This window comes from Patagioenas fasciata, chromosome 10, assembly GCF_037038585.1.
Source record: "Patagioenas fasciata isolate bPatFas1 chromosome 10, bPatFas1.hap1, whole genome shotgun sequence".
Classification (NCBI taxonomy): Eukaryota; Metazoa; Chordata; class Aves; order Columbiformes; family Columbidae; genus Patagioenas; species Patagioenas fasciata.
Genome location: NC_092529.1, coordinates 8501029 through 8528383, shown reverse-complemented (window position 1 = coordinate 8528383; position 27355 = coordinate 8501029). Strand labels below are relative to the sequence as shown.

Genomic DNA, 27355 nt, shown 5'->3' with positions numbered 1-27355 from the left:
AAGACTCCCTGCTTGCAAATTTGTCCAGTGCCCTGTCTCCTTGGGCACTCACTCCCTCTCACAGGGTACCTGCTGGTATACTTTCCAACACTTCCCCACAGCAGCTGCTCACTGCAGATGTCAGAGAGCCTTCTCTCAGGCTCACATTTTGGGGTAAAGTTCTGTCGAGGACCTCTCATCTTTCCTTTGAAGGGCAGAACCCCTCCTCCTGATAGATCTAACCCAGCACTCAGCAGGTAAAAAAACCACCAGCCAGTGCAGAGAGACTGGGGATGCCCAGGAAAGGAAATGCTACCTGCAACAGTCAGGTCTGGATATTTGGCCAGGATCCCCCTACTTCAGCAGCCATCTGCCCAGCAGGCCTGGTCCGTAGTAGGGACAGCTGCTAGGGGAGAGGCTGGTCCTCCCCCACCACTCATCACAATCCCGAGTGCCAGTGCCCTGCCCCACTCACTCTGCAGGCTGGGCAGGCTGGCGTCCTCAGGCTTGGTTTTCAGCAGGTGTGGGAGCCGTGTGTATCTGTACCCAAAGCCACAGCCCTGGTAAAAGAGATAAGGAAAGATCTTGGAGGCTGGAAACCAGCTGGGTTTTGGTACTGGAAACTGAAATGCTCAGTGTCCACCCAGTCCCAGATAGTGAGAGAAGCAGGGCATGCAGGATGCTCACCCGCCACAGCCTGACAAGAATCCAGTTGGTCTGTGCCCAGGGTCGCTGCTCATAGGGAGCCAGGAGGTTCTTCATCATGGAGATCCGCCTGCCAGACAAGGACATGGCTTAGCCACAAAGGGTTTGGTGACAGGGGATTAAATAGGACCCATGGTAGGACCCACAGAGCTGGGACAGAGCAAAGCCGCTGGTATAAGGGTGAAGAGAGGTCCTCAAACCAACTCCAGCACCCTGCTGCAGCTCCTGGACCTTTGGCGGTGCTTGGCAACCCACCTGCTCCCCCACCCAGCCTTGCCACCCCCCAGTCCTGCCCCTGCCCCCAGGGACAGGCAGTGCAGCACTTACTGCTCTTCTGGGATCCTCTCCACCGCACGCAGTGAGTGTGGATAGCACACATAGCTGGCCAAGGCCTGCATCAGGGAGTCCCGGATGTCTGCGGAGGAACAAGAACAGGCTGGGACAGACACCTGAGAACACACAGCATGCTGGGGAGCACTAGGATGCCGGAGGCTGGGAAGGACAGGCCCTTATTCACAGAGGTTTGCCATCCCAGCTGATGTGGAGAGCGTGCCTGTGCCCAGGCAGCTAAGAAGTAACCCCAGATTTGACATGCAAGTAGCTGGAACATGAGTGCACCTCTAAAAAGGCTATCTTAGGTCATGTACCTAACTGCGGAACAAGCAGGACACACCAGAAAAGTGCAGTGCCTGGCCCCTCTTGGTACATGGAAGCATAAAGCACTCAGTGGATTCAGCAAATGCATCTCAACAGAAGTCTGGTGGGCCACTGGCAACAGGACTGGCCAGAAGTCCAATAGAATCACAGAATCATTTTGGTTTGAAAAGACCTTTAAGATCATCAAGCCTAACCGTTAACCAATATATCATCCCAAAGCAGAGGAGAGCAGTTTTACCTGTGCCCACGATCCTCGAGTCAGCAAAGTGCTTGGCCAGGATGGCAGCGAGGCGCATCAGGGTCTCTTCGTAGCCTGCAAAGGGAAGGAGGGAGCAGGGGTCACGCCAATGGCCCGATGGGCAAGCCCTCTGGTCCCAGCTTTCCTGTGGACACAGCACAGGCCATGGCACTTGTTCCTAATGCAGCTAACTGGAGTTTCATCTAGTTGTCAAAACAGACAGCTGGAAAAGCATATTCATCTCCAACAGAGCCACTCATCTCAGTCTGCAGAGTTTAAGTCAGTTACTTGGAGAAAGATAAGACCATGCAGCTGAGTCAGACAAGATGTCTAGTGCAGAAGAGGCTGAGAAACACAAATAACACCCTAGATCTACGTGGAAAAGCCACGTGCAGCCTGCATGCGCTAAAGGAATCTGCTGCCGCTTGATTCTGCTGCTCCCTGAACAGCAGGCACAGTTCCCACTTAATGGATGTGAACACTTAGCTATGTCCTGTTGGTGGGAACAGAAGCTCTTCTTACCTTCGCAGGCTCTGGAGAGCACAGAACAATTTGCTAAGAGCTTGCTGGGATCACTTAGTCAGGAATAGCACAGAATGTGTACAGAGGAAATACACCTAAACACAGACTCTTCACATCAAGAGGGTGGTCATCTCCACAGGAACGTTTCCCAGTCCCAGGGGGATCTGAAAGCAGTCCAAGCTCCTGCACTCATGGCACATCTCCCACACAGAGACCAGCAGGCAGTGGCAGGCATTGCTGGGGCAAGCACATCTCCCAGCATCCCAGCCCATTCCTGGTGCCTCCTTAGAAACAAATTCCACAGTTGCCAGTGATTTTCACTGCAGCCAACACTGTGCCAGCTCTGGGCAAGGCCTGGGCTCCCTGCCTGAGCTCAGCAATGGCCACAGCTCACCACTGGCATCTACTCGAGAAACGGCACTCGACACCTGCCCCACAGCACACAGACAATATCCTGGTGCAGTGCATCACAACCAGGAAAGGATACAGAGGGGAATGCCCAGCTACCACTACTTCACCATAAGGATGTGGCTTTATTTAGACTTCATAATGTCAGAATTAGCAAGGCCTCCCCATCCCCTTACCTGGAAGTTCCTCCATGCTGTTTACAGGGCTGAAGTAGTTCTTTAGTGCGCTGTAGCTGTTCATAGCCACGCTGAGGTAGAACTCCGGCATGAAAGCGAAAAGTGAGCCCGTCCTGTCGCCGTGCTCGATGGTGCGGATGCAAACCCGCAGCAGCCAATATATGTCCTGCATCTTCTCCTGGCCAGAAAGAACACAACAATCCCCATTCAGTTTTGTCCAGCTCCTTTTTGGAGAAACACAACAGTCAGCACCATGCTTAGACCTCACAAACTTCCCCATGTCTGAGATGTTGCTCAGGCCACTGCTCTCAAATTCATTAACCAGATCTGTGCCATTCAGTCTTTCCATAGAGTCACAGAAGCGTCAGGTGGAAGGAACAATCAGAGATTTCTACACCGACATCAAGATCAGAGCACGACCATCACCAATGTGGTGTCAGACCAACTGTGGCTTTGTCTCACTGAGCCTCACAACCCTCCAAGAACTGCTCCTGGGTAGGGCACATCTGACCACGCAGGCCTGACTGCAAAGGGTCGTGCCAGTTTTTATTCCAAGTACGCTGGCTGAAGGAAGGTAGGCATAGATCTGCTGGAAAGAAAGCCGGTCCTTTGTGGGAATTGAATGGGAACAGGCAGAAAGCTCATAACAATAGGCGGCCACAGCCCTTTGGACTCTGTGCCAGCCATTCAGCCAGATTTAGTGTCCTGAGTAACATCAGCCCCTTGCTTCTCTAAGCAAAACTCAGGGGGTTCTAAATTAAAAACAGGAAATTTAAGGGCATCTACATGATTTTAAGCTATAAAAATCAGCACCAACAAAGCCATAAAAAGAGGAAAAATTATTTCATATCCTGCAATGCCTAGAAATACAGCAATAGCAATTTGCATAAAAATAGATGGAGGAGGGTTACACTTCCAATTAAAAAAAATAAAACCAGAGTTGCAGATAAGTGACTTCATTTGCTTAGTGGCTTCTCTAAAGTATGTAGCTACCATCTTTGGGAGTTTTACATGGGTTTGTTCTGAAAATTAGACTGAACTAGTGTACATCAAGTAAACTGACTAAAAGACATCTTCATCTTGACACTGACACACAGCGCAACTGTTGCTTAGAGGATAAAAAGCAATTGCGCAGATGCTAAGGTGAAGAAAGTTGCATTTGAGTTTATTAAGACTTGATAACCTCAAAACATCATCTCAGTTATTGTCAATCCAGAAGAAAGCCTACACCAAGAGGGTACAAAGATGTGACTACCTACAGTGCGATGGGTAAATACAGCATTGTAATAAAATAAGCTGAAATGGTCTTCCCACAGGAATGTTTCAAAGGCAGGATTATCTGCTCTAAGTCTCAGAGTGTTTTTAAGCTGCAGCATTACCTCTTACCTAACCTTGATCCCTCAGCTCAGGATAGACTAGTGACTAATTCCCCTGAAGAAGGAACAGCCTCTCCCGAGCTCTGACACCCCAGCACAGAGCAGGACTTCACCTCCACATAGAATCACTCTCTTTCTCTCCATCGGCACCAGCAGTGCCTCCAAAACTCATACAGATGTGTCCCCACATTTCACATGAGGCCCCGGGATGCAGGAGTCTGCTGACTGGACGTCCCCACTGGGAAACAGCAATGACATGCGATGGCCAAGATGGAGCCCTGAAGGTCCAGGCAGTGTGGACAAGCTCCTCGTGCAGCTACACTCCTGTCCAGAGCACATGTCACAGCTGGCCACGCAGACCATGGAGGGAGCACAAGCGGGGAAGGCTGTGACCTTCACCACCAGATGCTGCTGACTCATCCAGAAAGGCGACACCACACTCTTGATGGGAGGTGGTACCTGCATTTAATATGACAATAGATCATCTAGAGACACCAAGAGTGTTTCTGACCAGAGACTTTATTATGGGAAATGGCGGATGCAGGGAAGAAAGGACAGCCTGTGCAAGAGTCACTGCATTACTAAATGCTGAATGCACCCTCTCTGTGTAGGAACCAAGGGAAGAAGGGGAGAACACCTGAACAAAAAAGACATATGCTTGGATCCTACATATTTCAGGAAGAGCAGCATTATTGACATCCCCCTGTGACACACAGCACAGCTCAGGGAAATGGTTCACAGCAGCCTCTGTGCTCCAGATACGCCCTGAGAAGTGAATCTCCCTCTGACCCACACCCTCCTGCCTGTAGTCCAGAGGTACAATGCCCCAAGGGACAGCCTGCAGCACCATGCACAGCTCAGAGCGGGCTGGGCTCTGTCCTAACAAACACCGTGGGACCAAGCCTGGCTCAGGAGAGGGTCCAGGCCTAGGATGGAGTTTATGATGTGCAAGAAAGGAAAAACAAGCCACACAAACCATGGACATTGCTCCAATACCAGGAAAAACAACACCTGTGACACGTGAGCCGAGCAGCACAGACACAGAGGCACACTTGCTCGGTCTCCTCTGAGCTGCTCACATTATGCTCTTGCCCACCTTTGAGTAAATGGTGACATTTATCCAGGCAAGGCGTCGGCTCAGGTGATTGAGCTTCTCGGAGAAGACTTTTTGGCTCTTCAGCAGCTCCTCGTGGATATCCCTCCTCTGAAAAGAGTGCAGAGATGTGAGGGCAGATGTCGCTGCCATTTATAGCATCCTTTTCCAGAGCTGGACAAACAATACAAAAGCAAATACCACCCTGGGGATAGCTAGGGAGTACTGGCAGGAGGGAAGGGGGTCAGCAGCCTTTCTGGTGAGGGAGCGGGAGTCATTGCTATGAAGAGCGCTTAGCGGCCTTGGCTGCAGCCCACAAGGCCAGTGTGGGCAGTAGCTCTAGGGTCAGCTACTGTCTGATACTTCTTTAATGGATCATCAGATATGCTCAGTCTCTGGCAGCTGGAATAGGACAGATGTGTCCCCAGCCCAGCACTGGGGGTCCCCACCCCAGGAGACAAGGTCCAAGGTGTCTGCAGCCCGTGGAAGTCTGCGAACTGCTATGGCTTTTCAGGGAGGAGCCGATGCAGCCGGTCCCTCTGTTCCCTGAGGCAGCAGTACAACGGACTGGCACAGTACGAAATGCTGCTGCCAGCTCCAGGCATGGGTTATTACCCCATCCAAGACACCGGTCATTCCAAGGCTGGAAATCACCCACTGTGCTTCATCCTGTTTGCCAGATACTCAGGCTCTACCAGAAGAGAAAACTGAGAGAGACACTTACCCTCTTTGGGCAGCGGCTAATTTTTTCCTCTGTGTCTTTCAGTGCCATAGCATATTCATTTACATCATCTGACACACCAACCATCTGAAAAACAGCAAACTCCAAAAATAAACAAGGGTATTTTTTCCCTAGATATATGAGCATGCAACCAGACCCCCCACAGGGTTAGGAGGAGAAGGAAACAGCACAGAGAGTCACTAAATAAGTAGAAAATAGAAAGTCAGCGTAGAAGTGTGGAAATTCAGGGAATGGATTCCTGCTTACCTTCCCAAGCTGCTGGTGGACACTGAGGTTGTACATCATCACTATCCCATCCAGGACTTCCAGGAGGGAGTTCTCTGTGATGGGCTGGTCTGGCTCCTCTGGGGGTCTGCCCAGTAAGAGACCCTCATTTCCATGGCTGCCTTCAACTGCAATGGGCCCCCCAGACAGGAGGGGAGAAGTTCTCAGCAAGGCATTTTGGCACCTCTGCTTCTGCCTGCACCCCTCTGAAGCCAAAGCCCTACTGTGCCTCTGTAATACAGCGCTCCTTCCCAGCCCATGGGACTCACTAGATACACAAACACACCATCCCCATCCTGCTGCCTGCATCAGGTTGCCCTGCCAGATCTGTTCAAACTGTTCATGCCTGTCCCACCTCCTCAAGCCCTGTACGTGCTTCAGAGGCTGCCTGGCCCAACCAACAGCAATGGTGCTGCTGCTGCACACCTCAGTCTTCAGCTGGCCTGTGTTCAGAGCAAATGTGGCTACAGCTGCCTTCGAACTACCTCCCTGCAATGTGTCACTGCCTTTGCAGGGACCAGGGCAGCATCTCCTTACACAGAGAGTGACAGCATCACCAGTGTCATGTTCATAACAACATGGTTAATGTGGACTTGTGGGTGTCAGCATGTCCTGAGAATGGGAAGTAGCAATGCTGGTCATAAACGGATTGCTCTCCACTTGAGAGTACTGGGAGCTGGAAGTCACCATTCTCTCAGGGACCACCTGGACCACACTAGCATGCTGCAGAAGTACTCACTGTCCTCCTCTGTCCGCTGCTCCACGCTGAGCGTGCGCACTTTGATCTTCTCCAGGGTGCCAAGAGGCCGCCGCGGGTTCATCAGGCTGACAGCCGCCGTGCTGAGAAAGCGGTTGGCACGGCCCAAGGTTGGGGAGCTGAGCCAGCCGGGTCTGGCAAGAGCTCCACCGATGGCCAGGGTGGCAGAGGGACGCTGAGACTGAAATAAATGGAGAGACAGTTCTAGTTGTTTGGCTGCCTGCTATCCCTCCCTTGCCTCTGCAAAAATGTTGGTACAGATGCACAGTGGCCACTGGAAGGTGAGCAGATACCCTTCCTATCACGGTTGGACCAGCAGTGCCAGGTTAGCAAGTGGACATTCATTCCTCCAAGGGCACATGCCAGGTAAAAGCAGCAGATCTGCACAGCAAGAAGCTGCTCTCTCTTCAGTTACCTTGCACCCCTCCAAATGCAGGCATCAAGAGCTGTCATGGAGGGCAGGGGGCATATTCAGATCTGTGGGCAGTGAGAGAGCAGAGCAAAGGAAATTTTGCTGCTCAAACTTGGTGCATCTGGGACCTTGCTGACTTCCAGTGACTTTCATGCAAGTGCAGCTGTTTATACGGTTGCCATATGTTTATATGGACGGGTTAGAGCCCTGGCCAAACATTGCCTTCCTCTAAAGGAAAGCTTTTCTAGTCAGAGGCTCAGCCCTTGCTGCCTTGGCACATGGGACCCCACAGGTGAATCACAGCCCATGGCTCACCTGTGCTGCTGATGTTGCCGATTCCTCATCTTCATCGAGATCGTCCATAGTCACTGCCTGCAGCTCCGCAGGGTCGATCAGGACATTTGCATTTGCAGCCAGGTCATCTGCACAGAGCACACCAAAGCTGCTGTGAACACAGGAATCACGCTTTGGTTCCCATGAGGCAGCCCCAGGTTCATCCTTCTTCCTGCTTCTCAGCAGCTGAGGAGCAGCCAGCAAAGCTGGACGTGGCATCAGAACAAGCTCACCCTCCCCCCAGCTTCCATGTGGAATAGGTCTGCCCTTGCTAACACAGCAGAGACCAAGTAGCGACGGGTGCTGCTCACCCAGGACCCATTTCTGTTCCTGTTCCTACCAGCAACAAATAGAATAATCAAGGAATCACAAGACAACTGCCAGGGCCAAACTGGATTAGTGTAGGGAAGGAAACTCAGGGCCTGAGACCATTTGTTAAGCCTCCAGCTCTGCAACGCTGTTCCATGAGATGCTCCCACATCACCAGAACTGAGACTCAGACCAGAAATCATTCTCAGCCCAGAGGAAGGCTGTGATGGCAGCTATGCTGTACAAAGCCTGAGTGTGTCCTCTAGTCATAGCCCTGTCTTTAAAGCTGTCCAGGAAGACCTTGGTAAGAGACCAGAGAAGATTACATGCTTCTCAAGTTCAGTAATCTAATTCTGAACAGCCAAGGTTCAACTTGAGACAGGGAAAATGGTCCTAATCTTGCAAACACACAGGGAAGGAGAAGAGTGATCTGAGCCAAAGGAAGTGCCACATTAATCAGAAACCAGACAGAAACCTAGTCTGACTGAATGGCAAAAGGTTTCTAACCCTTCCAAAAGGGAGGTTTTAAAAGTTTCTTGCCTGAGCAGCGTGCTGCCAACACACACACAGCTGCCATACATGCACAAGGCTGCTACTGCTTTCTTGGTGTGGTACAGCGAGTAAATCCCAGACATCCTTCATATCCAGCAGAGCCAGGCTGATCGGCAGCGCTTTGACAGAGCTTTGACAGCCCTTGGCTGTGATGCAGCGAGAACAACACACCAGAGGGTATTCCCAAAATATCCCCTTCTCTCCACCAGCCACAGGCCCCATTCAGGGATATAAAGAGTAAACTGTTAAAGGTTTCTCCACCCACAAGGGACAGTGTCTTCTTCAGTGTAACTTTCACCTCATAAAAAGTCAAGTCTCTCCTTAAATTTAACCACAATTCACCACCCACAGCTCCCTCCCTGGGATGTCTCTTGGGTGAACTCCAGTCAGGACCTGGATGCAGGTATTGGAAATGAGAGCACTTACCTTTCAGAGTTTTCTTAAGATGAGACAGGAGACCTCCAAGTCGCTGAAGGTCAAAATAATCCACCTTCCCATTATAGAAGAGTTGAGGAGGGACATATGCCTCTAAAGTAGAGAAGATTTGTTTTTTCCATGAGTCCCATGCACAGAACCCACACAGACACGTAAGTTCTCCTAAGACAGACCCCAGAGACCAGCATGGACCTTTACTGGGTGACAATTCTTGTTGCCATAACAGCCCAAGCCATTAAGGCAGAAGTGATTTCCACAATGAAGCAAGAATTAGATTCATGCAGATACAGTAGCAACCCATGGCCATTGACAAGCCTCCCCAGTCACTGGGGGAAACTGGATCGTCCAAAAACTCAGCGGCTTTCCAGCTGGCTACTCCAGCTCTGTCACTAGTCCCGCAGGGATCATAAGGCACTTACTGAGTCCAGAGAAAAGGTCAGCCTAGAGCAAGAAAGGGGAGTGACAAGCTGATCATGGCAGGAGAGGCAAGGTGGGGTTTGAGGGTGGGAAAGCAAACGGCACTGACTTGGTTTCCCCCAAATCCAAGAGCCTGGCAACCACAAAACCAAATATCTTCCCCTAAACTTCGACTATGGGATCCCTGAGCTGCCCTCCTACAAACTCAGCATCAATATTGGACTCTGCTCCAGCGCATACAGTGGGAACTCGCAAACAGTACAGGTGCTGCTTTGCAAGTCTCATGTCTGCATGTTAACTGCGTTCCAGTTCTGCAGACAGGAATTTCCCACGAAACTACAGACATAGGATAACAGAAGGCTCAAGCATGCATGAGAAACACAAAATTTCCAGCATCCCAGAGAGCACTGCCAAGAGGTAACCCTTCTCTCAGCCACAAAAATGCCATCAAAGCTTTCTCCTCCAGGCCTTACCTTCGCTGCTCAGTGCGGTAGTGGTCTTTGCCTTGTGGTCATCCCAGAAGAAGCGCAAGGCAGCGATCAGCCGGTGCAGGAAGCACACCATGTACTCTGGCGGGCACAACACAGTCAAGTTCTAGGGCAAGAATGAGAGTTCAGCCATCAGGGCAGGTGTGAAAGTGCATCTTTGTCCCAGTGGCTACATAGGGCAGGGAAAAACTTTGCGTTCTCAGCCTTGCTGTCATCTCTAGGTTCCAGCACTGGGAGAGAGCCCAGCCCTGATGGCAGGCAAGAGTTTCCACCTCTAGAAAGTCCTGAGCACTGAAACAACAAGCTGGTCTGACAGAAAAGATGGATACTATGTGCTCCACCATGAGAGATGGGGCTGATTATGAACACAAGAGATGCAGGTGAAGAAAGGGTTTCCTGCAACAGTGGATGCCTACCTTCCAAAGCTGCAGGCCAACAGCCTGATCCAGGGCCAGAAGAACAGTTCCCACCTAAGCAGTGAAGAGGATGCCAAAGCCAGCAGGCCAGTTGTGGCAGAGCACTCCACAGCCGTGCTCCCTGAGAGGTTTTAGGAGGATGTTCAGCTCCTACCCGACAAGTTTCCCAAGGACCACCTTCCCATAAATCACTACATAGGACTTGGATAAGCTGCCTGGTTTCTAGCCTCACATCTTCTCCCTCCTCCCCACTCCCTGCCATATCTAGATCTTGGTTAATCAACTGCTGGAAGCAGCCCCACCAAAAGGGCAGAGCTCCCAGCCTGAAGATGCCAGTGAGCTCTCCAGGTGAGGCTCAAGGGAAGGTTGGCTCTCTGACTTACCCCTCTGTTGCTTGCGTTCTCCTGAAGAAACTTGCGGAATTTGTTTAAGAAGATGTATCTGGAGGCTTCCACCTGGTAGGAGGAAAAGCAAGTGATAAAACTACACCTTATAAGTTCTGTGACGTGGAGATAGCGCAGCAAAAGATCCACAGGGCGCTTACCCCTCCTCCTCTGTCCTTGTTGTTCAGCAGCAGCTTCAGAATCTGAACTTGGAGACTTTCAACCACTAAAATGGTGACACATATGCTATCAGAAAACAAGCACCAGAGAGCAACTACTCATATTAACCCCAACTGCAGGACCCTGTCCCCAGGAGAACGGCCACCTCCTCAGCAGAGAGGGGCTCAGGGAGAACTGGTACCAGCAGAATGCTAATCCCATCACCGTAAGAATTTTCTCCTCCACCACATAGCAATAAACTTATCTACAGCTGACAAGCAATGCCCCTAGCGGGAAATTTTGGTTTGCTCGTGTTCCATCGTGGGGATCCCAGCACTCATACCACTCCACCAAATAATGGCATGGTTGGCCCCCATCTCTGCTGCTCAGCCTGTCCTGGCAGGAGCACAGCAGAGTTCAGGTCCTGAAGGGGATTTGGGAGCAGGTCAATGGTTGGTCCTCCTGGTTGCACAGAAGCTATGAGGTCTTGGCAATTTCCCTCCTTTCTCACAGACCTTCAATTCGTTTTTTGAGCCGCTGGCAGCCTCTTTCATACGCCCGCCGCCTCAGCCTCTCCTCAGCACTTTCCTCCTTCACCTCCTTACTCTCCTTGCCCTGGTTGGGGTACAGACACTGGTTAGTCAGAGATCACTGCACAGGGAAAATGTCTTGCCAAATAGAGAGTGGAAACTGCCTGAAACAATGTGCGTGAGTGCAGCTGGCAGCACATCTAAATAGGCCTTCCTCGGCCTTGTAACCAGTAAGGACAGGAGATATTTTGAGGACAGACAAGTCAAGCTGTAGTTCGTTAGACACTGTGAGGTTCCCTTTCAAATCTGTTGCCACAGAAAACTGTCCCCCTCCCCTGTCCTGAGTGACATATCCCAAACATCCCCTCTAAGGGCTAATTAATATAACAGGGCAATGGAGAAGCTACAGCTCTCACATAGCTCTGTAGGCTCCACCAGTGCTAGCGCAGCTGGAATCATAGACCATCCAGCTTCTTCAGCCAGAACACAATGGAGACAGCAGGCCATAACATTCCTTCCACCTCCTTAGCAGACGTGCCCTTACTCACCTCCTTGGTGAAGCGGTTTGGCCACCACGTGGTGGGAATGAGCTCCTGCAAACCTGCCTCCTCCACACGCAGTGGGCTCTTAATGTAGAAGAACACAACTGAACGGAGCACATCGAAGCTGTGGCGAAGTTAAAGCAAGCACAGAAGCTATGTTGGGAGATGGTACAGGGCACATTTCCAGAGCTGCAGTGAGAGACCTCTTTCCAACCACCACTCCAAGCTCTGCAAGATCCAGAACCCCCTTCTCCTGGGAGAAGCCCCATGAAGTTGTCACAGCAGCTGCCCAAAGACTAGCATGGCAGCTGGACTGCTCTGAAAGTCTTTTTGTTCTAGGGACATTGGAGAGGTCACACAGTCAGAAATTAAGTCCTGTGTGTTAGTAGGACGTGACTTACATGGCACCACTCCCCCTCCTCAAACCAGGACTTTGTAGTGAATGGTGTCAGGCAGACAGGAGACCTGAGAAATTAGAAGTGATCTCTCAAAGCCAAGGTGGCTTCTGCCTGCCAGGACCTGCAGATCCATGCAGCCTCCTTGGCTGCACTATTGAGGGCAGGGAGAACTGAGACTAGAGCAGGCACAAAGGATACAGAACATTGCTGAGTAGATATTTCCTGGATTTCTCATGCTTCAAGACCGCAATGGTGAGCCGGAGGTAGTGAATCTAGCGAAACAGGAGAAGCAGAAGTGACTCCATTTACAGAAGAGGATACGACTCTAATATGTAGAGTGTTACAGAACTGCTATCGCTGGATCAAACAACTGCAAAATTCAAAACATCGTGTACCTTTGGACAAGGGGACATAACAGAAGCTGACCAATCAGAAGCACAACTCACTTGTAATCCCAGGTCTGGGACGATGGGTGAGAACCTGTAAGCCCGCAGCAGAGACATCAGTAGCTGCTTGAGGCACTCGTGTACTTCGTATTCCTGAGGAAAAAAAGTTACTTCTGTGTAAACATGGTGATAGAAGAGCTGTTTTTCTGAGTTCAACTCCCAGCTAACCAGCAGAACGAGTGACAGCTCTTCCACAAACACAGAGCCCTACCTGCTTCTAAAATGAGGGTGTCATGAATTTTTTCTATTAACTTTTCACGACAGCTGGCTGGGCCAGTGCCCATATCTGTCATTTTTTACCCCAAAGGATCTGCTGCCTCCAAGCAGATCTCTGGCAGTGATTGGCTCTGTGTAAGCACCCCAACAGCAGCAGATCCCTGTGGCTGACAAATGTCCCAGAAAGGAGCAACCTCATCCAGCTTGGACAGGAAGGGGCACAGGAAGCTGGAGGAGATTCTTCTCCAGTGGTGCTTGCTGCAGGTGGTGAGACCGCAGTGCCCATTTCCACCCCAATCCTGCACACTCTGATCAATCTCTTGGAGTACAAGGCAGCATTTAAACCTCCACAGTCACATAATGATTAACAACATCCAGCAACTCATTTCTTATTGATGAATTTGATGTTCCCAGCAGCAGGAAGTTATTCAGCATCACCAGTTCCTTTGGCAGTAGGAGAAGCTTAGTAATGTCTTGTTAGCTCCTTGCCAATGTCACCACTACCAACTACTCTGCCTTCAACCCTCATCCTCTGGGTGTGAAGCAGCAGCCAGATGAGCTACGTGAGAGGGTGGTCTACTAAAAAAAAAACAAGGAAGGGAAAGAAGCTGACCACTGACAGCATTTTCTACAGAAGGCTCCTCTCCTCAGCACCTCCCAGGATCTCCCTGTGATCCCTGGGGAGGAACCAGCACCCTGACAACTCACCTCCATAAGAAGCCACATGAGATCCAGCAGCTGTTGTATAAGGGGATGGGCCTCCACTGCCCCTCCTCGCTCAAGGATGCTCAACAGGAAAGTCATGAGCACATCTTCCACCAGGTACACCTTGCACTGCAGACAGAGAGACAGGTCAACAGTCCTCCAAGGCACAGTCACTTCCCAGCAAAGGCTGAGGTTTACCTCCCCTTGCAAAGCATAATAACAGGCACTTAAAGAAGCTTGCAATGGGCAGGCAAAACTCACCATAAGAGGAGAGAAATAATTGAAGATGTGGGCTAGTGTAATCAACACTGTGGGCTCTCCCTGCAGCTGCCACATGGACATGTCCTTCTCCACCAGCTTCCCCTCCTGCAACAACAAACCCAAAAAAACACACAGCTTGGATTCTGCCCAGTCCACCCAGACACCAGTGCCTGAACGAACCAGAGGCCTGAAGCAGTCACTGTTTGCTGTCCCATGCCTGATTGCACTAAAAACCTTGAATACAGGAATTAAGGATGGCAAAGCAGCCAGGCCCTTGCCCCTGGAGAGCTGCAGTGCAATCCAGAAGTCAGATACTATCAATCACATGCACGCACCTTGATAACCCATTTTTCCAAAAGAGTTCAAGTGTACATGATAATTTGTAAATGGGAATCCCTACAGAGGAGGTCAACTAGTAAAGCAGGCCTCTATTCAAGCCAAGACAATAGCAGATGGCATTCCCTATGCTTTGGGCATAAAGAGATCATCTCAGACCCCAGCAACAAAAAAAATGGATTCTAGCAAACAGTGTCACAGCCAAAAACAGCTGTCAAGGCAGACCTGCCAGAATTTCAGCACATCACTGCACCAGAACATCTGTAAAAAGTTTATGACATGAACAAGCTTCTTTCTAGTCTGCAAAACCAAATCCAGCAGTTCTGAGCCCAACAAACATCACCTTTTGCATACTGGGACTGAAACTTCATAGGATTGAGAATAACAAAGCCCAGTGTGATTTAACATAAGTCCTGGAACTATCAGGAATTCCATTTTGCAAGCCAAAGGGCTCCAGGGATGTGCATACCCCATGCAAAAGCATGCAAGTGTTTAGACTCTCAGGTGTACAAAATATCTGAGCTGCCAGCATCTGCTGAGAAATGCGGAACCACACTTCCCAGCACGGTGCCCCACAGATCCACACAGTGACATTAGCCTACCGTGACATCTATTCCGATATGGATCACATTCTTCAGGTAGCCTAACAGCTTGTGAGCCCTCACCAAGTCTGCGACAGGAGGATCTTGCAAAGGGCAGTAACCCTCCACTGGATAAGTAGGCAAGCGTTAAGGTAAAATGCAATCTTATCCTTTCAGGAGCTCTTTTGTTTGTGCAAGAAAAAGACTCTCCATTTTGCTTTATACTCACGCATGCCTCAGTCACAGTTCAAACCGCAGTGACTTCTAAATGGATGATAAGCCACAAGCTCTTATTCCCACTTCCTCAATATTGCAAGCAGTAGGTATTTCACACCACATTTCTTATCTCACCAGAAGGATGGAGAGGAGCCTCCACTACAGCTATCACCACGCACAGCCAGGATGGCTCTGATCCGAGCTGTGGACAATGCTGATACCATGTCAGAAGTCCCATATGGCTGGGAGGCAGTGGCCAAGAGCAGCACAGCAGCATTAGGGTTTCCAAAACCAGAGAGTGAGATCTTTGCAGGATCTGAGTGCCTGGGAACAGGCAGCTCCCCACTGCAGCAGTAGCTGCTGATTCAGAGCTGAAGCGCATCTCATCTCAGAAACCCCCAGGGACCAGCACTGATGTCTGTGTGCCCAGCGGTTCTGCTCTGGTGGTTCTCTCCTTGACCCTGCTCTGCACTCAAGTGCAAACAAAAGTAAGCAATCTGCAGTCACGTATGTGTATTCTACAGCCTTCAAAGATGATCTCAGGACAGGTTCTTCTCCTTTCAGACCTCCTCTCCCCACACCTAAAGGATATCGGAGTGGACGGCTTCCAAAGTTAAAAGCGACGGACTCTTTGAAGGAGAGGCTGATGGCAGGGAAGTAAGCCATTCCAACGCCCCGCGTGATGTTATCAAAAGCAGTTCCCAGAGATATGCCGTTCCTGAAAGAAGGAAAACCCACAAGATTTTGGTCACAGTAGGAGGGTTTTGAGGTCAACTGGGCAATCTGGGTATCTACATTCCCCTCCCAGCAACCTGCCAACACAGACATATCAGTCAGTCATGCCTCCTGTCACTCTTAACCTGGCACACATGCAAATGTCACAGCTTTGCTGAGTTACAGCCACGGGAAGCACAGCTGCACTCCTGTTTTCATACGACGGCACAGGAAGGCACTGGAGTTTGCACTCATTTCAAGGGCAACTCAAATCCTCATGAGATAACTAACCACCAGGACATTTTAAAGGCAGGTGACATTTTTGGCCTCATCCATTTGGTGCTGGTGGAAATAGAAGGATGATGCTCTCTATCTACTTTTCTCTAAAAGATGACACAGAGCATTTAACAATTTTTAATCCCAGATGACTTGTCACAGGTTGTAGTTTAGGGCCAAGGAACAATTCTTATTCAGGCTGGCCTCTGCTCATTGTGTGTAGGAGTGGGAGGCTGGGGGTTTATCTGCCTTTCCACAGTTCCCTGTGAATCTATGCTGACCACAAAAGCAATTAGTGTGGCTCGGCCCACTGTAGTATTAAGTATCACAAGGGATGCCCTCCCCTCCAAAATCCTAGCAAACTTGACACAGACTTCATAGCTTGAACATCTTTCTGCCAAATGCTCTCACCTGAACTCAGTAGACTAAACAGCCCCTTTAGATGGTTTCTGAACACAAAGGAGAATACAAAGGCTGGAACTACCAAGGACTTTAAAGGGGAGAGGGCAGAAATAGGGCTCAGCAACCTGCTGAGCAGTGAGGAAACCTTTATGTTACACACAGACATCAACAAAGCAGGGAACTGGGCAAAGATGCTTACAAGCAGAAAGCAATGGTGCCCTCATCAAGGTCTATCAGACAGCTGACGATGTCTCCTGCTGCCCAAGACTGCAATAAAGAGAGAAAAAAGGTTAAACATATATTCAGGGTGTTCCCACATCAGAAGAAAGACTGTAACCCAACCAATCCCTTGTAATTCAGGGTTGAAGAAGAGAGAGTTCCTTCTCAGAGCAGCTCACACAGCATTTTCAGACACTTCTGGAAGCTGCGTATAAGCCACTGATTGGAATTTTTTTTCCCTCCAGCACTAGGAACACACACAGGATCAAACATGTATTCATCCCAACACCACATCATCCTCTGACGTGCTATAGACAACCAGAGTCTTCCAGAGGCCAACAGCAGCACTACGCTGGGAATCAGTCTGCTGGGGCTGCTAAACAAAGCACCCACATAGCACATCCATCACCCCAAAAGTACAATTGTTGGCACACAGCCTCCCCAAGAGCAGAATGAAGCAGGGAGGACAGCTTGGGGGCATTTCACAAGGCCTGGCAGAATGAAGCGAGAAGGAGCCACCTGCTTTTTTCTCCTCACTCCACATCGCGTTCCCAGGACAGCTACTCACTTTGCCGTAGTTGGTAGTAGTCACGTTCCACTTGCGCACTCTGTTTCCATCATACGCATATGAATCTGGTGTATCTCCTACTCCTTCCTGTACCCAAGTATGAAAGAGGAGACTCAGACCAGACCAAGCACAGAGGATCCCTCTCATTACAAAAGGGGCTTTAACGGGGAGACCAACAGACAGGGAGGGCAGCTGACAGCACACATGCTCTGCCTGGGAAAAGCTCTAGGAGCGAATCCAGTGGCATGTGATCTTTGGTTCAGAGAAATACACTGCCCCCTACTCATTTTTGGGTCAGGACAAGAGTACTGGTATCCTACACTTCCAACTTCTGCCAAAGCAGCCCCCAAGGATGCCCATCACCTCCCCTCTCACGTGTTGCAGCATGGCAAGTTAGTGAAACTCTGCAGCTGACATTCCTTCCCAGTATCAAACATCCCACCCAGTGCCTCAAAAGAGCTGGCCTGGGCCTGCTCTCTTGGCCGAAAAAGCCAAATAGCACCAGGTGCTGAGAGCCATCCCCAGAGACAAGCTGCCAGCATATTCTCCGGAGAAAACACCAGCTGAAAGTCAACACACAGCAGTGGCTACGTGCAGCAAGAGCACAGCAACGCACCCAGCGTGCGAGGCTTTCAGACTGTGCACCATTCTGTGAGCACAGAGCAGAGGCTGGTAAAGATCTTTAAAATGGCAGACCTGGTATTTCTAGTGTGTGCACTGGGTACAAAACACCAGCAGGGCAGGAGTGCAGCACCAATGTGATGCTCCACACTGCCCTAAATAGCAGTGGAGGCACAGAGCAGCCCCGTTCCACGTTCAGCAGTTACACTACCTCCTGATTAAATCTGCAGTTGAGAGTACACCAGCCAATCTGCATGAGTCCCTGGGAGGAGATGAGCACCTCATAAATCCATTTCCCTGAAAGAAAGAGAGATGCCACACAGTAAATCCCTGCTGCCTGGCTCATTGTTAGAGAAGCAGAACCTGACACTACTCCCATAGAAATAAATGTGGCACACAAAGGAGCTCTGGGACATCTCCAAAATTCCCCTCCCATCTCTCCACCCCAGCATCACACAATCCTCCATCCCTCTGACTTCCTGGAACAGCCAGTGGATGAACTGGGGAACAGGGGGCTCAAATCTGGAACATACTCAAGATTTCCCAAGCTATCTAGTTGTGTAACTCTCCAAACACTCTTCCCACGGTCTTTTCTCAAAGCATCACTGGTTTACCTCCTTACCTTTATACACGCACGTTGTGGCCCTGATGGACCCGAAGTTACTGTGGCCAATCACCTAAACCAACAAACAAAAGACATTTTAAAATAGAAAAACAACAAGTTTTGCTCAGTTCTACCCATTTCCTCCATCCTAGCCCTCAAGCCAAAAGTGAGACGCAGAGCTATTCACAAGCACATGTAGGGAAGAGACGGGGCATCTTCCCCATCCCAGCAGCTGTACTCAGAGCTGACAGGTCCTGGGGAACCATCCAGGTCCTTCCCACAATCATCTGTGCTTGACAGACCCCAGTGAAGCATGCAGCATGGCAGCAGCACAAGGGCAACGTGGTGGCAGGCAGCTTCTTAGTGAATTGTAACAGGTACACAAAAGTGACAACTATATTGGAAAGATGTCTGAATCCTGTAGAATTTGGAACAAATTCTGCCCAGTACTGGCAGGCAACGTGCTGCCCAGAAACTGAGCCCTGTTAACTCCTGCCTTGCTCAATCTCAGGACAGATCATGAAGAAGATCAGAAATCACAGGCAAGCCAGTCTGATCCGATACAGGGGTAGTTCTATGTACAGCCGGGGTGAGCTACAGCGGGTGGTTAACAGGAAAGGGGAGAACAGGGCAGCCCCCTCTGCTAGAGGTAAGAAAGGACACATAGATTAAGGAGGCAATGAGCACAGGATATGTATTCTCAGTGAGAGGCGCAGAAATTACTGAAGTAGGTAAGGATTAAATTCCAAAGGATTCTTTCAGTTGATTTTTTGCATGAGGAACCGCTAAGGAGCGAGCAAGGAGAAAGGAAAGCCTCATCTTCAGCCTCTCGACACCATTAGAAAAGAGCAGAAGGAAGGAAGGAAGAGGCAGTCTGGGGGAGGGAGGGACAGGAAAGCTGGTTGTTGGCCTTCTCTCTGCTTAGCCAAGCTCTTCAGTGAGCCCTGGGCGAGGGTGATCCTTCCACTTCCTCACAGCTTCATTCAGAGGTTGCTGAGACTTAGGGGTACTGCTAGACCTTTCCGCAGGAGAGCTCATTTCCACCAGGATCCTGCAATTTTCTTGGCGGATTCCATTTACAACACGCTACAAAGCCAGTGACAAGGATCTATTACAGAGAACAAACCAAGAAGCCCCAAGTGCTTTTAGCCCCACAAGACCATTTTCTGCTGCACCGAGTATCACACTCACCCCAAGTAAGTCATCATCGACCAGCAGCAGCCCCTCAAAACCGCTCGTGTGGTCCAACACCACAGTAGAGGGACCAAGCCGGCCCTCTGCTACCTGATCTGAAACAAGAGTTGCAGAAAACCTGTTAGGGAAAGCTATACAGGATTTAACAGTAAACCTGATGAGTGCCTCCAGCTAAATTACAATAGCAGCTGAATTCTGTCACACTGGAGGAAGACTAAAATAGTGTAATCTATGTTAGACCATGAGAACCTCAGGAAAGGAGACACAACTGAGATTTAAAAGGAAGTTTTCACAGCGACACACAAGGTCTTAGCTGTGCAGTATTTGGGTCATGTGTTAAGTTTTCTACATCGCCTGAAAATTTTACTTTGGCAAAATTCAAAGACCAAACTAAACTCTGAGCCAAACGTTTGGCCAACGTATCACACTTTGATTGCAGCCACCAGGAAGAATTCTTCTTTTTAGGAGAGGAGCCAGGTTGTATCCTGCCACGTCCCAACTCCTTGAGGGAAATGGATGCTAGCAAGAGTACAGGCAACAGCCTGAGACCCAAAGTGAATACCTACAGCGGAGATCAGCACGTAAAAATTGTCAACAAACCTCTGCATTTCCCATTGAGGACAGCACTGCATGCTGCTGGTCACAGCAATGGCTCTGCATTTCATTGTCAGTGAAATATCTCCAACAATTACCCCCAAACTGCTTCTCAGGCATTTTCACTGGGAAACATGCCTTCTCCCTCCACAAGCAGACCTGCTCCAGGGCTGGCTGATGAGCCCCTCACAGGCAGGATTTAAAGGTCCAATAAATTAGAGCACAGGAGGGCAGAAGAACACTCAGGGAACTGCCTTTCGTGATACAGCCTGTCCTTCCAATCAGGAAGCACAAGCACAAGCATGAATTGGACAGACACTCAGTGTCTCCTACCTCGACTGTCTTCGGAGCCATCCTCCTCTGCTAGCAACCGGTCAAGGTGCTCCTGCAGGTTCTGGAACGTCAGATGCTTTCTAGGGAATAAACATGCACAGGAAGCTCTTCAGAAAACTCTGTCTCCAAGTTTTAAAGAGTTTCAGCCCAAACACACATGCCTGCACAGTCCTGCGCTGTCAGACATGAACCAGGAAGTTCTGTGGATCTGTGTTTCTTGCCATGAATCTGAGGAATTTGCTGCCCAGCATGTTGGGACAATGAATGAACCAAGGACCAAATACAGTGTGAACAAGCAAAGTAGTTAACAAAGGATCTTAAAGTCTTCAGTCTGTTCGGGAGTATTTTGTGGCAGTAAGAAACCTGCACTGTGGGACAGTGGCAGTAAGAAACCAGCTGTACTACCAACAACTGCGCACCACGACTTTGCTGCAGTCAGCATCACACAAACACAGCATAAGTCAGAATTCGTTTTTTTTTTCCCCCAAGTATTTCGTAATATAAAAGAAGAGAGAAGACCACACCAGCAGCTGTGGTAGTTCAGACAAAGGTCACCATTAGCCCAGCATCCTCTCTGACAACCACCAAAAACATTGTGTTTTCATACTGAGGAGAAGTCTCTCGGGCACTCCTTCTGGCCACTGTTTTAGAAACCTTTCTTATATTGCCCTCCCCTAGTTCTCTCTTTTCAAGGCTATTTTACTTAGGCTATTTTACTTAGCTGTTCCTTGTACTTGCTCCTACCCTTTCGCAAAACCTCTGAAGCAATAAAATACTCTTTTGGAGCTGGAGAGGCCAGAACTACATGTTACTCAAGGTGAGGGTAAACCACAAATTTATTGAATAGCATGATATTCCTTATCCTACATCATTTTCCTAACAACTCCTAACTTCCTGCTTTCTTTTTCTGACATACTTAAGACTTAGTATTCCCACCCCAACCTCATTCCTACACTGTAAACATCAGCTCAGAGCCCACCATTTTATGCAGAGCGTTGAAGCTGTACCCCTTTCAATAATACATCCCTTTGCATTTCCCTCCACTGAGTTCCATAGACCATTTCACTACATGGTCATCATAACACAGCCACCTGACATTTACTTTGCTCTAAATAGCTTTGTAACAGCAACAAACTTTCCCACCTCGTGCTCTCTCCCTTCCAAATCTCCCAAGCGTGTATGCAATTACAGGTGACGTCGCAGGTCTTTGAGGGACCCCAGCAGAAACTCCTTATACTGTAAGAGTCACTAGGTGCTCCTGCCCCTGCTTCCCATTTCCAAAGTCATCTGTGGAACAGTTTCCCACTTCTCCAGGACTAGGGGTTTCCCTAAGACTGCAGCAACAGACCCTTTGAAAGCCTGGTGGATGTGAAGATGCACAAAAGTGGAGTCAAAGAATCCAGTTTGCTTGGCATGAAAGATGGAGGCTTCAGCAAAGCAGCTTAGGCAGCAGCTAGCATGAAGGAGGAGTTCTGGGAAAAGGTTAGAAGAGAATTGGACAGCTGGTGAAATGTCTGCAGTGAGCTCCTCTATGAGGAATTCAGGCTTCCAAAGACCAGACATCATACCATAAAAGTTGTTCTCATATGGCAAATGTTACGTTCAAGACCTATTTGACTGCTACTGGGCTTTCTACCAAATAGCCAAGTTCAGGCAAAAGGGTGGAAGGCAGGAAAAAACAGAAAGACCAGTCCAACAAATTATCAGTTCTGTGCTTTCAAGTCATTAATCACCAAGCAAAGAAATTAGAAATACTGAAACACGAAATGCTCAGGCAGATGGAATATTCTGAAGCATGCTGGCAGAAGAGCTCGTGGCAAAGTAACATGACCCACTTTGCCTCCCCCCTGCCATAACCCTCGCTCACCAAGAGCAGAGAGGGCCAAGAGCTATTTTTAGCAGCTCTGAGCTCACATTTGAGCTGGCAGGACTAAGTATAGCCCGTGGAATGTGATCCCAGCCACTCTGCACCGCCAGCCAGCATGAGCTACACGCCTGCCTCGCTCCACCACACTCGTACCTGCCCTGAACCTGTCTGACTTGCCTCTGGCAAAAGAGCTAAATGCAAGGGAAATTCTTCTTATCCAAAGCTACAAGTTTCTGGGCGACAGGGTGAAGGAGAAATAAAAGAAATAGAAGAAAACAGACACTAAACAGGAATTTTGCGCTTCTTTTCCTTTGGTGACCCCTACTAATAAAACTACCATGGCTCTACAGCCAGAGAAATGTATGGTATTCTGTATATCAGTAATAGCCTTGTCTTTAGTTTACAGAGCACTGACAACCTGTCTTTCATTCCTGTAGCTAAAACCTGTGCATTTTTCCCTTTCTTACAAGAAGGAACAAGAAAAAAAGGTGAATGCTTATTACCTATTTATTTCAGAAATATTGCCTAACGATTTCATTTATGGGGTTTTTAATGCAAAGAATTCTGAAGAACCCTTCCTAGCAAGGCCTGCAATTTAAAAAAGCTGTTATAAGGCTAAGACCTGAGGTTAATTTCTATAACACGGTGCTGCTGTGCTTTTAAAAAAGATCACTGTGTGGCACTAAAAGATCTTTCCTTTCACCGCAGTGCTGTATATCTGGGGACTGACACAGCATCGCTTGCCATCTAGTGAATGAGAAGTCCAATACCTGTAAGCAGCGGCAGGTTGGTTCCCATCAGCATTGGTAAAGACGCGATGCAGATAATCATTCAGCAGCCTGCTGTTCACGATCCCTTGTGAAAAACAGAAAGGAAATAAGCTTAGGGAGTCAGGAGGCAAACTCAAACATCACTTTTCCTGTACAAGCAAGAAACTGGTAACTATGGGAAAACGATGTTCAAGTTTGCAGATCAACAGAGTGGAAGACACAGCCTCAAGAAGTCATTAATTATCTCACTGTCTTCACTAGCAGCCCTAGAGTCCAGCATTATGGGGTGCATCTCTGCAACAAGGGCTCTTTCCAATTTGAGCTGCTCTATGATAGAGAATGGGAGACTATAAATTGGTCCCCACAGGTGGAACTACATCCTCAGGAGTCCTGCTGTACTAACTTCCAGATAAAGTAACTTCAAAAGCTGGAAGTGGGAATCCAATTTCATTTCCAAAAAATAAAAATAAAAATCGTATCACTACTGCAGTTCCTGATGTCCTATTCACACCTGGGACATTTTAAGTACCTGCATCTCTTAACTGCGCTAGAAGACGCTGAAACAGAAAGGTTTGCAGATGCAGCTCTTCTCATCTAACCCAGCACCTTCTTTAATGATGTATGCCTCACTTCAGCTTCTGTTGTGCAAAACAATCTCTAGTGTCACATTGATGCATCATGCTTTATTTCTGGATGCAAAAGTGCCCTCAAATGCCAGATCTGTGGTCTTGAAAGCACTCTTCTGTTGGAATGGTGAGTCCAAGAAAAAACAGACTGCCTAGGAGGCACCAAAATTTCCCAGAAAATAATTAATCTGAGAACTTGATGACCTGTTCACCCTGGAAGGGGAACTCCCTGAATCAGATGGGACAAAGGCAGGCAACATGACATTCCCCATCCTCACGAGGCAGGGCTGGGTGCCAAAGAAAGGGCACTGAGACATGAGCTTCTGCAGTCCTTCGTACTACAGGAACGTCCGTTCCAAAATCTCACCTCAGTCATTTACTCAGTTTCAGCCCCACCACACCTCACACCGGCAAGGTAACTGCAACTGGGAGGCAGCTGATGTCAAGTGAGGCAAGGGGCGCTCACCCGATCCACAACAGTCCTGCTTTTACACGTACAGGCCCATACCTGTGACCTTGGACTTCTCTGGCTCGGTGCTCAACCTGTAGTTCTTCCTGGAGAAAGCAGTCCCAGCACCTCTTGACGTCATTCTTCACAGGCACCACTTCCAGAGTGGACATAAGATGGACAGATGCCTAGAACAACACTTGCAGGGGAGGATGCTGCCTTTAGACTTCTCCCTTTCTCGGAGACTGATGTACCTGGGTTGAACAACAGGGGTAAACCACAAAGTAGCCAGAGTCCTTGCACTAACCACATCATACAAGAGCCCAAAGCCAACTAACTGTCAACCCTGCTCTCAGTCCCACCTGTCCCAAAATCTTCCCAAAGCAGACAAGGCATTAAGCCTCACTCCAGAGAACCGCACAGACCCCACTCCAACCAAAGGCACAGGCAGAACAAAGCCAGAAACACCAGCAACCTTTGCACCAAGTCTGAGCCAGCACGGGGCCACAGCTGCCACTAAACACCATCAAAACTGGCAACCGCATCACACTGCTGCTCATGTCTGTATGAGACCCTTCTGCCCTTCTTTCCCACACTGTAGTCTTTAAGACAGAAATATGTACCTGGTTAAACTTCTGTTTAACAGGTTATCAGATTATTCTGCTATCCAAAGTAGAGAGAACAGGAGAAAGAGAAATGCAGGTGAACTATACTACAAAAGAATATCATTGACTGCAAAGCAAGAGACCCAGAGACCAGCTGTCAGTTTTATAGGGACAAAAGCAGATGCAGATACAAATACACAGAAGTGTATACAGGTGAAAACCTATCACAAGACTAAAGATTCATGACCCTTCCTGGCATCACTAGAATGCAAAGGATGCTATCAGAGCTGGTCTGACATGCGCCAGGACAAAAAGAATAAATTCAAATTACTAGTTCCATCCAGCTTCAAAATGTTATGTTACACTCCTCTCCCATTTCTGATCGCCCTGATAGCCGACCATCAACGAAGCCTCTCTTGTTCACTAGACAGCTGTCTGACAAACCACTTAGTGACACATGGAGCAGCAGGAAGATGCAACAGGAGCAAAGGCTAAGGAAATTAAGTGCTTGCTGGTGATCTCATACAAAGCAGAAACTAAGGTGAACCCATGAAAAGTTAGTGAACTTGCCAAGTGACGCAAGTGCCACAGCTGCTCCACTGGCCGAAGACCACCTGAGGTCCAGGTAGACTCAGGACAGGATTTCCTAAAGCCCCTTTCCTCGGGGCCACCGCAGCATCCCGCAGTGGAGTGGCCCTGCCCAGTGTCCCTCCTGCAGCACTGCTGAGCGAAACCGCAGGAACAAAGCAAAAACCAGCCTGGATCAATGGAACAATCTGCACCAGAGATTCAAAACCAGGAATAAAACAATTCAACCATAAACAGAAACACATAATTTACAACCAAAGAGAACAGATAGCACTGCATGTACTACCCTAAAAGTACTCCGAATGTGTGAGACATGAGTTCACCTCTGTCCAGACAAATTAAAAACACCTGAGGATGGTGGGAGTGCCCTGGCTCTTCACAAGTGCAGCCAGCTTGGTACCCACGCTGCTGGAACAGCCTGACAGCCCAACCAGAGAGCACAGCACGACCACAGCGGCACTGCACGAGCTGCACTGTTGGCATTGCTGCAGTGCCAGTGTTGGGTTTTTCTTTGTTGGAGCAGATGCTGCTTTCAAAAGGTTAGAGAAAGGGCAGAGCAGGGGAACACACACCTGCCCCTTTGCTGCTCCCGTGTGCGGTTCACAAATCTGGCCTCAGCTCTGAGCCTGGCCACGGGTTAAACTCCCCTCCCTGGGCACGGCAAGCAGCTTCCAGCAGAAAGGTAGAACAAACAACACGGGGAAGCCAGATCTCGGACTGAGCCAAGCAGAGGCGGCCGGGGCCGGGCCAGCAAACACGGCTTTGTCTGGCAGCTGTGGACCGAGCGCGGCCGCTCCCCGGGGCAGCGGGGATGGAGCCCCGAGAACAGCGGGGGGCACAGGCCCCGCACCGCCCGGACACCTGCTCCGCGATAGCGGCGAGCATGGGTCCCTGCGGCACCCCCAGAGCTGAGATACCCAAAGCTGGTACGTGCCCCTAACGCCGGGCACACGGCTCAGCTGCAGCACCCCCGAGCTGGCAGCGGCCCCAGCTCAGCGACACCCCGAACCCACAGACACTCCCAACACTGGGCAGCACCCCCTGCAGCCACGGACACCCCCAAACCCGGTGGCCCTCTCCATGCCCACAAACAGCCCCAAACTCGAGGGAGCCCCTGCACCTGCCCACAACCCCGGAGCACAGAGACGCTGTCCGGGCGCGGAGGCGCACCCTAGTCAGGCGCCTTCACCCGAAAACCGGACGACACCACCCGAACCCGCCGCACCCCAGAGACCCCTCAGCCCCACGGCGGCAGGGGCAGCCCCGGGTCAAGCCCAGCGGGGGACCCGCGCCGCCGGGGCCGGATACAGGGGAGCCCGGAGCACCCAGGCCCGGTGGCCGCCGCACTCACCACCGGCCCGGCCGCGCAGCCGCCGCGCTACGGCGAGCCGTGAGGGCCATACCGGGCGGGCGGGCGCGGCCCGCGTTGCCGGGAGACGGGCGGCAGCGGTGGACGGGCCACTCAGCGGAACCCGCTCCGCGCACAGTCCGTGCCGGAGCAGTGGCAGAGATCCCCGGCCCTGGGGGTGGCTGCGAATTTCCCCCGGGAAACTGACCAGCCTGCGGGGCCAGCGAGGCCCAAAGCACACGGCCATGGAGCTGGGCAGCCGGCCAGGGGCAGCCCGCAAGGAGGGGGGTCTGGGGAAGGTGCTGCCAACCCTCCGGGAGAGGACAAAACTCTCGGCCCGGCCCCTAACGCTGCCCCTCGAGAAAGAAAGAGGAGGAAGAGGAGGAAGCCAACAAACGAACATGGAATCAACCAGTGCAGAAATTCATGGCAACTTTATTGTGCCGGTGCAGGGGGATCAGGGCCAGCATTTCGGGACCATGCATGGCTGGTCCCATGGCGTCGTTGGGGCCGGCTGTAGGGATTT

At 50.0% G+C, this 27355-nt stretch overlaps 1 protein-coding gene across 1 annotated transcript in view; it reads right to left on the bottom strand.

Annotated features, from left to right (window-relative positions):
• The window catches only part of RNF123 (ring finger protein 123), a 50855-nt gene extending 24056 nt beyond the window's left edge, over positions 1-26799 (bottom strand). The window contains exons 1-31 of the mRNA XM_071813061.1: positions 24912-26799; positions 24349-24542; positions 23215-23299; positions 20578-20657; positions 19648-19745; positions 18475-18529; positions 18064-18149; positions 17232-17318; positions 16644-16711; positions 15634-15770; positions 14858-14964; positions 13920-14024; positions 13662-13787; positions 12738-12830; positions 12490-12563; positions 11900-12017; positions 11337-11436; positions 10824-10888; positions 10663-10734; positions 9849-9969; positions 8950-9051; positions 7645-7751; positions 6900-7098; positions 6143-6288; positions 5879-5962; positions 5158-5265; positions 2686-2863; positions 1580-1654; positions 1012-1099; positions 667-754; positions 455-539 (exon numbers count right to left, since the gene is read on the bottom strand). Coding sequence (XP_071669162.1) covers positions 455-539; positions 667-754; positions 1012-1099; positions 1580-1654; positions 2686-2863; positions 5158-5265; positions 5879-5962; positions 6143-6288; positions 6900-7098; positions 7645-7751; positions 8950-9051; positions 9849-9969; positions 10663-10734; positions 10824-10888; positions 11337-11436; positions 11900-12017; positions 12490-12563; positions 12738-12830; positions 13662-13787; positions 13920-14024; positions 14858-14964; positions 15634-15770; positions 16644-16711; positions 17232-17318; positions 18064-18149; positions 18475-18529; positions 19648-19745; positions 20578-20657; positions 23215-23299; positions 24349-24430 — 3019 coding nt within the window. The 5' untranslated portion in view covers positions 24431-24542; positions 24912-26799. The remainder of the gene's footprint in view (positions 1-454; positions 540-666; positions 755-1011; positions 1100-1579; positions 1655-2685; positions 2864-5157; positions 5266-5878; positions 5963-6142; positions 6289-6899; positions 7099-7644; positions 7752-8949; positions 9052-9848; positions 9970-10662; positions 10735-10823; positions 10889-11336; positions 11437-11899; positions 12018-12489; positions 12564-12737; positions 12831-13661; positions 13788-13919; positions 14025-14857; positions 14965-15633; positions 15771-16643; positions 16712-17231; positions 17319-18063; positions 18150-18474; positions 18530-19647; positions 19746-20577; positions 20658-23214; positions 23300-24348; positions 24543-24911) is intronic.
• Between the last annotated feature and the right edge of the window lie 556 nt (positions 26800-27355).